This window comes from Trichosurus vulpecula, chromosome 1, assembly GCF_011100635.1.
Source record: "Trichosurus vulpecula isolate mTriVul1 chromosome 1, mTriVul1.pri, whole genome shotgun sequence".
NCBI classification, from domain to species: Eukaryota; Metazoa; Chordata; class Mammalia; order Diprotodontia; family Phalangeridae; genus Trichosurus; species Trichosurus vulpecula.
Window position 1 is genome coordinate 400,818,378 of NC_050573.1, and position 12,770 is coordinate 400,831,147.

Below are 12,770 nucleotides of genomic sequence, written 5' to 3' on the forward strand. Positions count from 1 at the left end.
TTTTAGGTTTTTAAAAAAATAAATTATAACTACAAAGTAATAAAACTGCTTTCTTGGTTAGCTCATAAATCAATTCCTCAGTTAATTTCAAGAGAGTTAAAAGCAAAACAAAAATCTTAAGCAAATTGTGGTATTACTGGGATAAATCCTAAGAAGAGGACTTTGAAGGACAAGCCTCATTTGGATAAATTTTTTAGGTATTAAAATAAAAGTATCATAACTTTAACCTTAAATGATGCTAAGGCAAATAATTTAACTTCATTAAAATAACTTAGAGAATAACAATTTAAAAGCATATAACATTTTTGAGACTTTGATACTCATGATATATATTTAAATATTTTTGTTTAAAAAGCTCATTGTCATTATGAACATACAAGTTTAGTATTTTACTAAACCATACATCTAAGTGGAAAATAAAAAAAACATTTTTGCCAAGGGTAAAAATTGTTTAATGACTTGGATCAGACTTACAATAACATTTTTCAAAGGAACAATCCTTGAAGTCTATGAAATATGTATTTCATGGATAGATAATGCATACTGGAGAAAATAAATATTTGAGTTAGACATTTATTAAATCTAATAATTCATAGTTTTAATTGTCCTATCCATCAATGTGATGAATAATCCTGATTAGTTATATTCTGAAATAATGTCTCTGAAAATAATGTGTTTGAAGCCTGTGAGATACTTTATAAATTCTGGTAATTTTTCTTCAGATTAATCCAAATATGAAGCAACAGGAATATGATTATTAAAATCTGTAAGTGGGAAAGTTTGAAGCAGAACAAATTCTAATTCTCTTCAAGACTAATTTCTTTAAAACCTTTCAATGAATATATAGGATTTTCTCACTAGAAGGTGAGTTGGAATAGTTGAGGATTTTCAATGGTCTTTCTGTAGTTGTAATCAGGATCAAAGGTGGCTATCATGAGCAGGCAACTGGTGGTCTGTGGTTCCATCTGGAAGGATCTGAAGTATAATTATAAAATATGTGGTTATTACAACATAAACAATATTTTCAATATAATATTTAACACAGCTGAAATTGAGTCTAAAGAAGGTTCGCTGGTGAAAAAAGGAAAAAATGTAACCTCCATACTTATAGGTAACAAATAAAAATAGTTCCACATATGAAACCATGCCAGAAATAAGATGGTTATAGAAAACTGGACCAAATTTCTTGAAAACAGGTAGTGACAGAATTTTTTTTTGGTTGGAGGGAGCAGAATCTGGACCTGTGATTTCATCATTATAGGGAACTCTATACTGAAGCAAATCAGTAATTCTTTGGCAATTTTTAGTTATAGAAAGCTGCCTATGGCATTGAGTTGTTAAGTGACTTATCCAGGGTCACACAACTATTATGTGTCAGAGACTGAAATTGAACCCAGGGGTCTTGCTGGCTCTCATCCATCTCTTAGTCCACTATGCCATACTGCCTCTGGCTAGTGGCAGATTAAAAAAAAAGGATACAAGAATAGATTAAAATTAATAAGCTATCAATCTTAATTCCCTAGAAAAATATACCTCAATTGTGGCAGCTGGATGGCAAAATGGATAGAGTGCCAGGCCTGGAGTCAGGAAGACTTGTCTTCCTGAGTTTAATCTGGTATTAGACACATACTAGCTGTGTGACCCTAAGCAAATCACTTGGCCCTATTTGCCCCAGTTTCCTCACCTGCAAAATGAGTTGGAGAAGGAAATGGCAAATCACTCTAGTATCTTTGCCCAGAAAACCCCAAATGGGGTCACAAAGAGACCTGACTGAAAATAACAGAACAACAAGATAGTAAGAGAAAATCTGAGAAAGGAAATATAAAATAAGCATTGGTATACAGGGTCTCCTAAAAATCTTGGAGCAGTTTAAAGCTTCTAAAGCTTCCTAAAAGATGCCCAGCATAACACTTTATGGTAGCCATTAAATTTTTTTCAGTAGTTCATAAAATAAATAACCATGAGTTGAAAAAGGCACTGAGAGCATTAACAGTTTTTTTTAGAGAAAAGAATTAATTTACCAAAGAAATATTGGAGTTTGTTTCATCTATCTCAGATTTTTCCTTGCTTGGATTTTCTTTCACTATGTAGCTAGATTAATTATTGAGATATATATATATAGAGATACATAGATATATAGATATATAGATATATATAGATATATAGATATAGATATAATTTGTGGAATTAAGATTTATAACTTAATAACATTAATACATTTTTTACATCTACTTTTAAAAATTATGTGTATGTATTGCCATAACCTCCCTACAACTACTCATGATAGAATGGTATTTAGTTCAAGCTGGTTTAGTTTTTTAAGCTACCAAAGCTCAAAACTGCACCAAGACTTTTGGGACACTGTATCATGCATTATGGAAATGATGTTGAACTAGGATACAAAATACTCTTTGTCAAGATGGTTGATATTTATTGAATTATTCCTTTCTTTTCCTTTTTTTTTACACAATTTTATCTCAATATATTTTGAACTTTGCTAACCTGCCCATTCCTTAAAATAGAGCACTACTTGATATAAATTGAATTGTATGTAGATGTAAAATGAATCCAATAGACATTTATTGAACTGAATGTAGTTTTCATAAACATATATACAATTTGGTGAGAAACATCAGTCACCACTTCTTTGGTTAAAACAAATAAGTTATAATTTGGGTTCATATACTTCTTTCCTTTTGCCTCTAGGGTTTGTTTTTATAACATTAGTAGAAGGCGTGGCACCCTAAAAGTATAATAAAGAGAAGATATAATTTCAGCTTTACTTCTCAAAGTCATGCTCTCTGCATTCATGCCTTATGCTGAGTTCTTGAATTGCGTATGGTTAAAATAAAATTCTGATTCAAAATGACAAAATTGAAACCTGAACACTCATTGGTACACATGGCAGGAGTGAGAGATGATCAGTCGATAGATAGCCAAAGGCCTCTCCTGGCATGCTCACAAAGTCAGAAGAATTTTCAGCAGATTGTGGCACCTAGAGAAGAACTGCTTCAGGCATGGATGGGTTTTCATCTGAATCATTGGAGGGAACTGTTCAATCAAGGAGATCACAGGTCTATTTGAATATTTGAGAAGATATCAAATGCCTAAATAGCAACAAAGTTGGTTGTCATAAGAAGTTGGATCTGTCTAAAGTGTTTGCTACTAGAAATGCCACAAAGTCCTTACCGTAACAGTTTCACCTACAGAATACTATTCTATAAATTGTTATTGAGCTGTTCGTTTCACCCTTCAAAGTGATGGCTATTTCTCTTAAGCTCACACTCTTAAACTTAACACTCAGGACATTTATATTATTTCACCTAAAAGTCTATTTGTTGTTTACTCATTTTCAGTATTGCTATATTTTTCAGTCTCTAGAAATAAACAGGACAGCTAGGTGGTATAGTAGACAGAGTGCTGGGCCAGGAGTCAGGAAGATTCCTCTTCCTGAGTTCACATCTGGCCTCAGACCCTTACTAGCTGGCCAAGTCACTTAACCTTGTTTGCCTCAGTTTCTTCATCTGTAAAATGAACTGGAGAAGGAAATGGCAAACCACTCCAGTATCTTTGCTAAGAAAACCCCCAACAGAGTATTACTTTCATGACTGAAAAATGACTAAAAAATAAGAAGAAATAAACAATGATTTCTGCTTCTAAGTAAAGATGTTCCTAATTGTGAATAGCATCTAGGTTTGTACACAATGAATCTCATAAACAAATTTAAATTGAGTCTTTTTTTAAGGTGGGGCAGCTAGGTGGCACAGTGAGTAGAGCACTGGCCCTGGAGTCAGGAGGACCTGAGTTCAAATGTGACCTCAGACACTTGACATACTTACTAGCTGTGTGACCTTGGGCAAGTCACTTAACTCCAATTGCCCTATCCCCCTTCTCCCCCCCCAGAAATAAGGAAACAAATAGGATTTTCATAAATACAGGCTAATCTCAAATAATGGCTTGTAATGGCAAGCCAAGTGGGACTTTTTTGTTGTCTTTTATTTTGGAGTGCTCCTCAGCACTAAGGAAATCAAGTGCCTTTGAGTCTTGCTTTTGTTTGTAGAAAGGCCCACACCCTTTTGCTAATTAGATCACAAGTGGTATAAAGTCCTCAAGAGGTATGAAGTACTCTGACCCTGAAGAAGTGTATATATATTTTGAGGTTAGCATTTTGTCTGGGGCTCACTCATTGGAAGACTCATTGGTGTGGAGACTCTGGGTAGCCATCAAAGAGCCCCCCCACCCCGTTTGAAAACCCAGATGTTGGTGCTTTTGTCTCTGGTAACTATAGCTTTGGTCAGACAGCTAGAAGCCTGTCTGGTGATTTATGTTATTTGCTCTGTTTATATAATTTCTGTTTTTAATTTCTGTTTGCATTTGCTCTGAAGTTCAGGGTGCTGGCCTTTTTCCCCTGAACTAAATGGATGATATATGTATGCTTAATTAAAGTAAGATTATTAACCCCTTAAAGTTGCTTTCCTTAGAAAAGCAGATCAAAAGAACCTGTGCTAGCAGCCCTCCTGTGTGCTGGTGTTGTTGGTCTTACACCCCACCCCCCACAGCAGCTACTAGCAGCATTGTTGTTACACAGCCCCATTCACCGCATCTCTATGTCCTTCTCTGCCATACCCTCTGTGTGTGTGTGTGTGTGTGTGTGTGAAATAAAACAGAAAAATCAAGAAATAAGCTTTTGTCAATGTAAAGTTTTAAATGGAAAATTACCTGAAAATAGAAACTATAATCTATAATTTGTGTACCAATAATATGTATGTCAAGATATGATTAGCCTTTGGAAAAATCCTAGCAAATACTGTATTTTAGGGTATGGGGGAATGAAAATCAACTTACCTGACCGACCTGTGGTGATTTTAAGCATTTCATCATCTTCATCACAACTATCACAGCTTAATAATTGGATGACTGTTTCTGACTCAGTTTCAATCTCATTTACATCTAGTTCCTGCTTATAAAAGGTTCTTAGTGCAACAAGACGGTGATGTATTGCTGCATAAAGACATCCAACATCTTTGGCACTTGCCTGCACAAAAAAATTAAATTCTTAAGAACAATCACAGGCTAGTATTTTTAAACATAGCTCATATGTCTAGGAGTTCCTTTTAAAAGAATTTTCCATCCTCCTTATTAATATGATTACTTGGCTTGCGTTCCTTGAAGGGAAAGTGCCTATGTAGCATAAATCTAGTAGAGTGTGTAGATAATAATCACCTCCCCTCTCCAAATGCTGAAAAACAACCCATGTTGAATTAAATTCCATTCTATAATGAATAGTTGTAAGGAGGTAACGGCTCATGCACATACATAATAACATTGCAAAAGCAAAGTTGAGTGATTTTAAAGACATTTTATTTGAATTTAGAATTGATTCTACAGAATTTAGTTCTATAGATGGCTATAGGACTTTGTGGAGGAAAAGAAAGTTATGCCCTAACCTCATAAATACACTTACTGTCACTGTCAATTGCCACCATAAAGGTAAAAAGAATAATTTTTAAAAGGGGGGCAAGCAAATTAATAAAAAGAGGCAAGCAAATTAATAAAAGCATTTTAAAACAGAATATTTGTTAGATCAATTTTAGAACATAATCTTTTTGGTGACTTATGCAGAGGAATCACGCTACTTTATGTGTCCTAAATAGTGTCTAAACATTTATAAATCTCAAGTAATGTTAGTTGATAATAAGCCCAGTTTGGGAGTGCTAGTTTCTAGGTTATGATGACTTTAAAAAATTTTTTTCCAATGTCCCCACACATTGGAGGGGAGCTGAACTCTTCCACTTCCTCAGAAAGCAACTAAGATTTTTCTTTGAGCTAAAATGCTCTTAGATTCTAATAAGCAGGGCATCAGATCAGGTTCAATTATTCCAGTACTCTAACCAGTTGATTAGAAAACAGGTTACTTGGGGGACCAGGTCATGTAGGCAAAGGACATGGCAATGCTTCCCATGTTTTCACAGGATTCTGCTTGGACATCCTGGCAACCCCTGAAAACACCGCCTTTTTCTAGAATAAAACCTAACTACCAGGCATTTCCTCAGATTCCTGTGTCCTTTTGCCTTACAGGACCAATACAGGAAACTTTCCTGTATTATTTTAAAATTAGTATGATAATAGCTACATATTTGTATAGTATTTTATAGTTTTCAAAGCATTTTCCCATACCTTATCTTGAGGAAATCAAGTCTGTTTTCCCCCCATGGTGGACTCAACGATCAGAAATTTATATGTGTGGGCCACAATTTTTAATATATTTACAACTAATCAACTATCAAGGCCTGTTAGTATGATACCAGACAGGAATCAGTAATACAATGCCAACTGCAGGCATATAGTTAGGCTCTATGGACCTATTCTTTCATGTTCATTAGCTATGTTAGGCAAAACTTTGCTTTTCCCCCTCAAAATCCCAAATAGACTACACTCTGGAATTAGGGTAGCATATGGCCATGGGCTAATTGATAAACACCTAGGCATTATCTCATTCGATCATCATAACAGGCTTATAATTATAGGCATGGCAGATATTAATCTCATTTCGAAGATGAGGAAACTGTATGTGATCACACACTAAGTGGCAGAAATAGGACTGAAATTTAGGTTTTTTAAAATTTCTAATTCAATTCTTTTGCCACAATTCGATGCTGTATTTTCTTCAATCTTTATAAAGAGCTTTGATTTCATCAGTATTAGTAAATCTATCATTTATGTAAATTGGAATATCTCTAAGCCTTAGAAGCCTATCTTAATTAAATTTAATTAAATAAGTATTTAAGTTTCCTATTCTGTGGCATGAACCTGGACTACGTACTATAGCTATGGAGCTGTCAAAATGACATGACTGATTAGTATACACAAAAATTGTAATACAGATCAGAATATGATAGGTCCTTTGGAGAAGTCAAAGAAAAAGGGAAAAGAGATTAGAGATGGATAACTTCTAGCTTGGAGAATCTGCGAAAGTTTCATAAAAAGAAGTGGCACTTGTTGAGGATTTTAAAATAAGATTCCAAAAGGAATAGATATAGAATAATTCCCCTTATGAACCTACCTGCATAAAGAAAGAATAGTATGATTTCAGGAAACAGCTAATGGTCCAGGGTGACTGGATCAGTGTGCAAAGGTTAGTATAAAACAAGTTTGTAAAGACAGGTTGGAGCCAGATCCTAGAGGGCTCTGTATTCCATTATAAATTTTATTCTATGTTGCTTGTTTGTAGTGCTAAACAATGGGACACTATTGAAGGTTTTCGGGCAGGGTGGTGACATGCTGAGACCTGAAAATTGGGAAGATTACTTTAGCACTAATGTGAAGGATGGATTGAAGAGGACAGAACTAGAGGAAGGGAAACCAGTTAGGAGACTTTGAAAAGAGTGTAGGCAAAAGGTTAAATATACTACCTTCGACCCAGTAATACCATGACTAAGTCTGTATCTCAAAGAGATCAAAGAAAAGGGCAAAGGACCTATTTGTACAAAAATATTTATAGCAGCTCTTTTTGTGGGGGCAAAGAACTGGAAAATGAAGGAATGGTCATAAATTGAGGACTGGTTTAACAAGTTGTGGTATATGATTGTGATGGAATACTACTGTGCTGTAAGAAATGAAGAGGGGGGAATTGTTTCAGAAAAACCTGGGAAGACTTATATGAACTAATGCAAAATGAAGTGAAAAGAACCAGGAGAACATTGTTCACAGTAATAGCAATATTGTAAGAATGATTAATTGTGGAAGACTTAGCTACTGTGATCAAAACAATGATTCAAGACAATTCAGCACTTATGATGAAAAATGCTTTCCACCTCCAGAGAAAGAAATTCTGAACACTGAGTGCAGACCGAAGCATACTTTTTTAAAAAAAATTTTCATGTTTTCTTTTGCAACATGGCTAATATGGAAATGTTTTGCATGACTTCACAATTACAATCAATATCAAATTGCTTGCTTTCTCAAGGAGGGAAGGGGGGATCTTAATAAATGCAAGTTGTTTCACTGACTTTCAAGGTTTTGAATATGGTTCACTGGAAAGATGGCAGAGCCATCAACAGAGAAAGAAGTTAGAAGAGGAACACTTTGGAGGGAAGAAAAGATCAGTTTTGATTGTGTTGGATTTGAAGTGCTACAGGAGAACCAAATAGCAATGTCTGTTGTCAAATTTCTAACTTCACAGTATCACTTCTTCTATATGTCCACTTCTCTCCATTCATCTACCACCCTAGTTCAGGTCCTTATCACCTGTTGCTTTTACTACTGCAATCACCTTCCAATTGATGTCTCTACCTCAACTCTCTCCCCATTTTTAACCACTGTCAACACAGCTGGCAAAATGATTTTCCTGGGGAAAGTCAAGATGGCAGAGTTGAATGGAAGCATTTATGCCTAGTTTACCCAGCACACCTCCTCCACAACGTTCTAGAAAATGTGCCAGATCAAATTCTGATTGGGAAAGCCAAAAAAAAGTTACAGTGAGTCACTTTTCTAGTCTAGAGTAGCTTAGGGAAACCAAACAGAAAAGTCTGCAGACATTGGTCATGGTACATGATGGTAGTAGTGGAGAGAATTCCAGTGCTTAAAGACAGAAATGGTGCTGAGACAGAGCACCAGAGCAGAAAGAGATCCCAGGGGATCCCTGAACTAGGACTGGGCATAGGAATGGGTGCCATGTAGTAGTTCTGTCACTTATTACCCAGTTTATTTACCCTCAAAGAAAAGTTCAAATTGAACACAAGCCCAAATATGAACTTTTAGAAGCATTTTTAAAGAGTTTAAAAAGAGCAAAAAAAAGAAAGGAAAAAGAGAGAACGACCAAATGAGAACTGCAGAGGAAAAATGGGGGAAGAAATAGGAGCTATGGAAGAAAGACATGAAATCAACAGCTTGGTAAAAAGAAGAAAAAACCTTATTTAAGAAAAACCTTATTTAAGAAAATGACTCCTTAAAAATTAGAATTGGCCAAGTGGACGCTAATGACTCCATAAGACATCGAGAAATAATAAAATAAAACAAAAAGACTGAAAAAATGGAATAAAATGTGAAATATTTTATAGAAAAAACAACTGACTTGGAAAACAGATTGAGGAGAGATAATTTAAGAATCATCATACTACCTAAAAGCCATGAACAAAAAAAAGTGGAAAAAAGACTTATGGACTCAAATCCACATAATTCTTACTCTCGAAAGGCCCATCTTACTCTGCTGAACAGAGGTTTTCTTGCCTCTTATGGTAACTACTTTGGGCTTAAAACATCGGGCAGACATCACATCGGTGTGAGGACATGAATGGGTGAGGATGTGAAGAGCAATGGAAGAATGAAGGTGAAATGTTGAAAGACTCCCCTTCAATAAATATGTAACATGGAAATGTGTTTTGCATGACTACATGTGTATAACCTATGTCAAATTGCTTGCCTTCTCAATGGGGAGAGGGAGGGAGGGAGAGAATTTGGAACTCAAAATTTGACAAAAAGAATGTTAAAATTGTTTTTACATATAATTGGGGGAAAATAAAATATTAAATTTTGAAAAATTAAAAAATAAATATATAACAGTGATTTTTGGATGGACTCGTAATGCCTTAATTCTTTCAGTTAAGGTACAAGTACACTGCTAGGGTGTGAGTTAGATATGACCTTGGAGCACTCAGTTTAACTCCCATATTTTATTTTCCTCAAATTAAGAAATCGAATTATATATTAAACGACCTGCCCAAAACGACACAGTGGTAACCTGGCAGAGCCAAGTTTGGAATCCAAGTCTCCTGACCTGGTTCAGATCCTGATCCAGGTTCAGGGTCCTTCTCACTATGTCACTGCTGCTAATAGCAACAAATAAAATACTGGCGGGGGTGGGGCGGGGAATGTGGCCAAAACTAAAATATCACTAATGCCCTCCTACCAATACTAAATACTCAATACCAGTAATACCAAACCAATACTGAAAATGTGTGTGAGAAGATCTTGATGGGTTTTCACAAGGCAGGATTTTGAACAGTCAGCCTGCTTTCTTTACTTAAATTCATGTGTGTGTGTGTGTGTGTGTGTGTGTGTGTGTGTGTGTGTGTGCATGCGTTTAAAAAATTGAGAGTGGTTCAGCTGCTGACCTTATTACTCAAATAACTTGACAAGAATGTGACAATATCTAAATATTAATTCCTCAATAGCTACCAATATCCTAGGCAAAGAGTACCAGCAAATGATTGACAGCTGTAATATTAGAATAAATCCTATGTCAGCATTTGGACAGCACAGGTCTACTGTGTACTTTAAAAATATAAATAGTGGTCTGAAATTCTAGTAATAGCTTTGGGGATGGGGCTGGAGGAAAGATACCAGAACTATGCTTTCACTGATACACGGGAATGAGTGTGAGAAGATTCCTTCTATCAGAGCAGGTGGGTGCTTTATTCTGCATTTTAAAGTCTTTGAGTAGATTAAGGATACTGAGTAATTGTGATGATCTCAGTGTCATGTGATGGTCAAAAACAGGGCTTTAACCCAGGTCTTCCTGACTCTGAAGCCAGTTTGTTCTTTTACTCTGGCCGTTTTCTGCCCTGCCATTTACTGCTATTCTACCTTCCAAAGTGGACCTGGCAGAGACCATGCTTGGCATGGGCTAAGCCACTTAACATGGTAAGGCTTCACCCTTGCCATTTTTCCAACCCCCAGTCTTTTCTAACTTCTTGCTCTGAAAACCGTAACAAAATCACCACAACCATTGTCCCTTGAAAGGGCATGCCAATCCACTGCACTAATGTTCAACTCACCATTTTGGGGACTTTTCAGACCATAACTCCATACCTTGCCTCCACTTCCCTAAAATGGATTATTTTCCATTAGAATGTCAGCTCTTTGAATGCAAGGGCTATCTCACTTTTGTGCTTACATTTTCCCAGGATTTAGCATATAGTGAACACAATAAATGACTTATTTCATTCATTCATTTATTCTTTCTCCTATGCTGATGCTATGATGCTGACTTTCATGTGTAAAAGAAAAAAAATCAAATCATTTGCTCACTACAGTGGGCTAGATATACACCATAAGATAATTACATTTCTTAAAGCAGGGAAAAACCCCCAAACACCTTACCTGAATTAAAAATATTTTGATGGAACAATCATCTAAATCTGTGGCAGTGATGCGTAGATTTTTGTGACTCGCTCTTTGTATCTCCATTTGTGCCCAGAGTTTGCTGTTGAGGATCAGTCTTAGACTGCCTTGATTTCGCATAACTAAAACAGAATGTATATGTGTTAAGGGCTGTTGAAAACAATTAATTCATCAATCTTCCTAGGATTTGCTATCATTTGAGGAATAGCAAATAGAAAAAAAATTATTCTTTTCATATTGTGTGCCCATTATAATTTTTTTTGACTAGGATTGAAGCCTTGTTTTCAATTTAGATTAGGAGTTCATTTTATTGTAAACTTGAAAAAAAGAATTCAATACCATGAACATAATATAAAAAGGAGGGTGATTACTCTAGGAAGAAGCATGGGCCTACTAGTGCTTTTCTGTCCCCAAACCTTCTTAAACCAGGGCAAAGGACTAAAATCTTCCCCCCGCATTTGAACCAGTGGGCAAACCTTGGTTATAATGATTTACCTGCTTGGCCCCAGTTCCATTCCTTATCTTTCTCTTTGTACAAGGTTTCAGCCCTGAACCCTGAACTGTGCTTCTATGTTTGAATCCCTATGACCTCTTGCTCTAGATACTGCCTTTCTCAGACTAATGATTTGGTTGTGTTTTTGTCCATGTTTTCCTGAATGGCCCAGGCCTCTTGATATAATAATCTCTCTAGGCCTCTGCTTCATTGCACCTTGCATAGACCTCTTAAAACTGACCCTGGCCTACCCACCTAATCCTAAACTTTATCTATGCCCTTCAGTTTGGCCTGATGCCAAGGAATATGGCCCAACTGCTCTCTATTCCTTTTTCTATGTAAACTGGCCCTTTGGCTATGATTTCTGCATCCTATTCTTGACGTTGTATCTGCAAACTTGGCTTCCAATCCTGGCCTCCCATATCCTAGGTATACCTACAACCTTATATAACATAAAACACCCTCTAAATGATAAAAGTGGTCATCCAAGTCAGAAAATCTTGTTGTCATTCATTGGCCAGTTGTATACTAGGAAAAGTAAAGTGGAGGGTTGGCAATTATCCATCGAACTCCAGCTGAGCATCTAAGCAACCAGGTCTAAGAAATAGACAATCAGATGAAGAAAAAGTGAATCTGCCTTCTAAGAGACTGAGCCTTAATATTACCATGGCCATTTTTTTTGTTTTGTTTTTGAGGCAATTGGGGTTAAGTTACTTGCCCAGGGTCACATACCTAGTAAGTGTCTGAGGTCACATTTGAACTCAGGTCCTCCCCATTCCAGGGTGGTGCTCTATCCACTGTACCACCTAGCTGCCCCCATTTGATTTTAAATGTTTGGTTTTTGGGGGGTCTCTGAATTATCTAGGTCAGGGGTGGGGAACCTGCTGCCATGAGGCAGCAGGTCCCCTACTCCTGATCTAGGTCATTTCTGTAACATATTTACACACACATTTATGTACGAACAGCAAGGGGGCAGAATGGATAGAATACTGAGCCTGGAGTCAAGAAAACTGGAGTTCAAGCTTGACCTCAGACACTTATCAGCCATGGAATGGTACCTTGGGCAAGTCACTTAACTTCTGTTTGCCTCAGTTTCCTCAACTGTAAATGGGGATATTAACAGCATCTCCTTCACAGGGTTGTTGTGAGAATCAAA

The 12,770-nt window shown here is 36.4% G+C and overlaps 1 protein-coding gene across 2 annotated transcripts in view; it reads right to left on the reverse strand.

The window, feature by feature from the left end:
* Nucleotides 1-409: 409 nt before the first annotated feature.
* RANBP3L (RAN binding protein 3 like) overlaps nt 410-12,770 on the reverse strand; it is a 63,196-nt gene continuing 50,835 nt past the window's right edge. For both annotated transcript variants that reach the window (XM_036741954.1, XM_036741953.1), the window contains 3 exons: nt 11,101-11,243; nt 4,846-5,035; nt 410-975 (listed from right to left, as the gene is read on the reverse strand). In XM_036741954.1, coding sequence (XP_036597849.1) covers nt 932-975; nt 4,846-5,035; nt 11,101-11,243 — 377 coding nt within the window. In that variant the 3' untranslated portion in view covers nt 410-931. The remainder of the gene's footprint in view (nt 976-4,845; nt 5,036-11,100; nt 11,244-12,770) is intronic.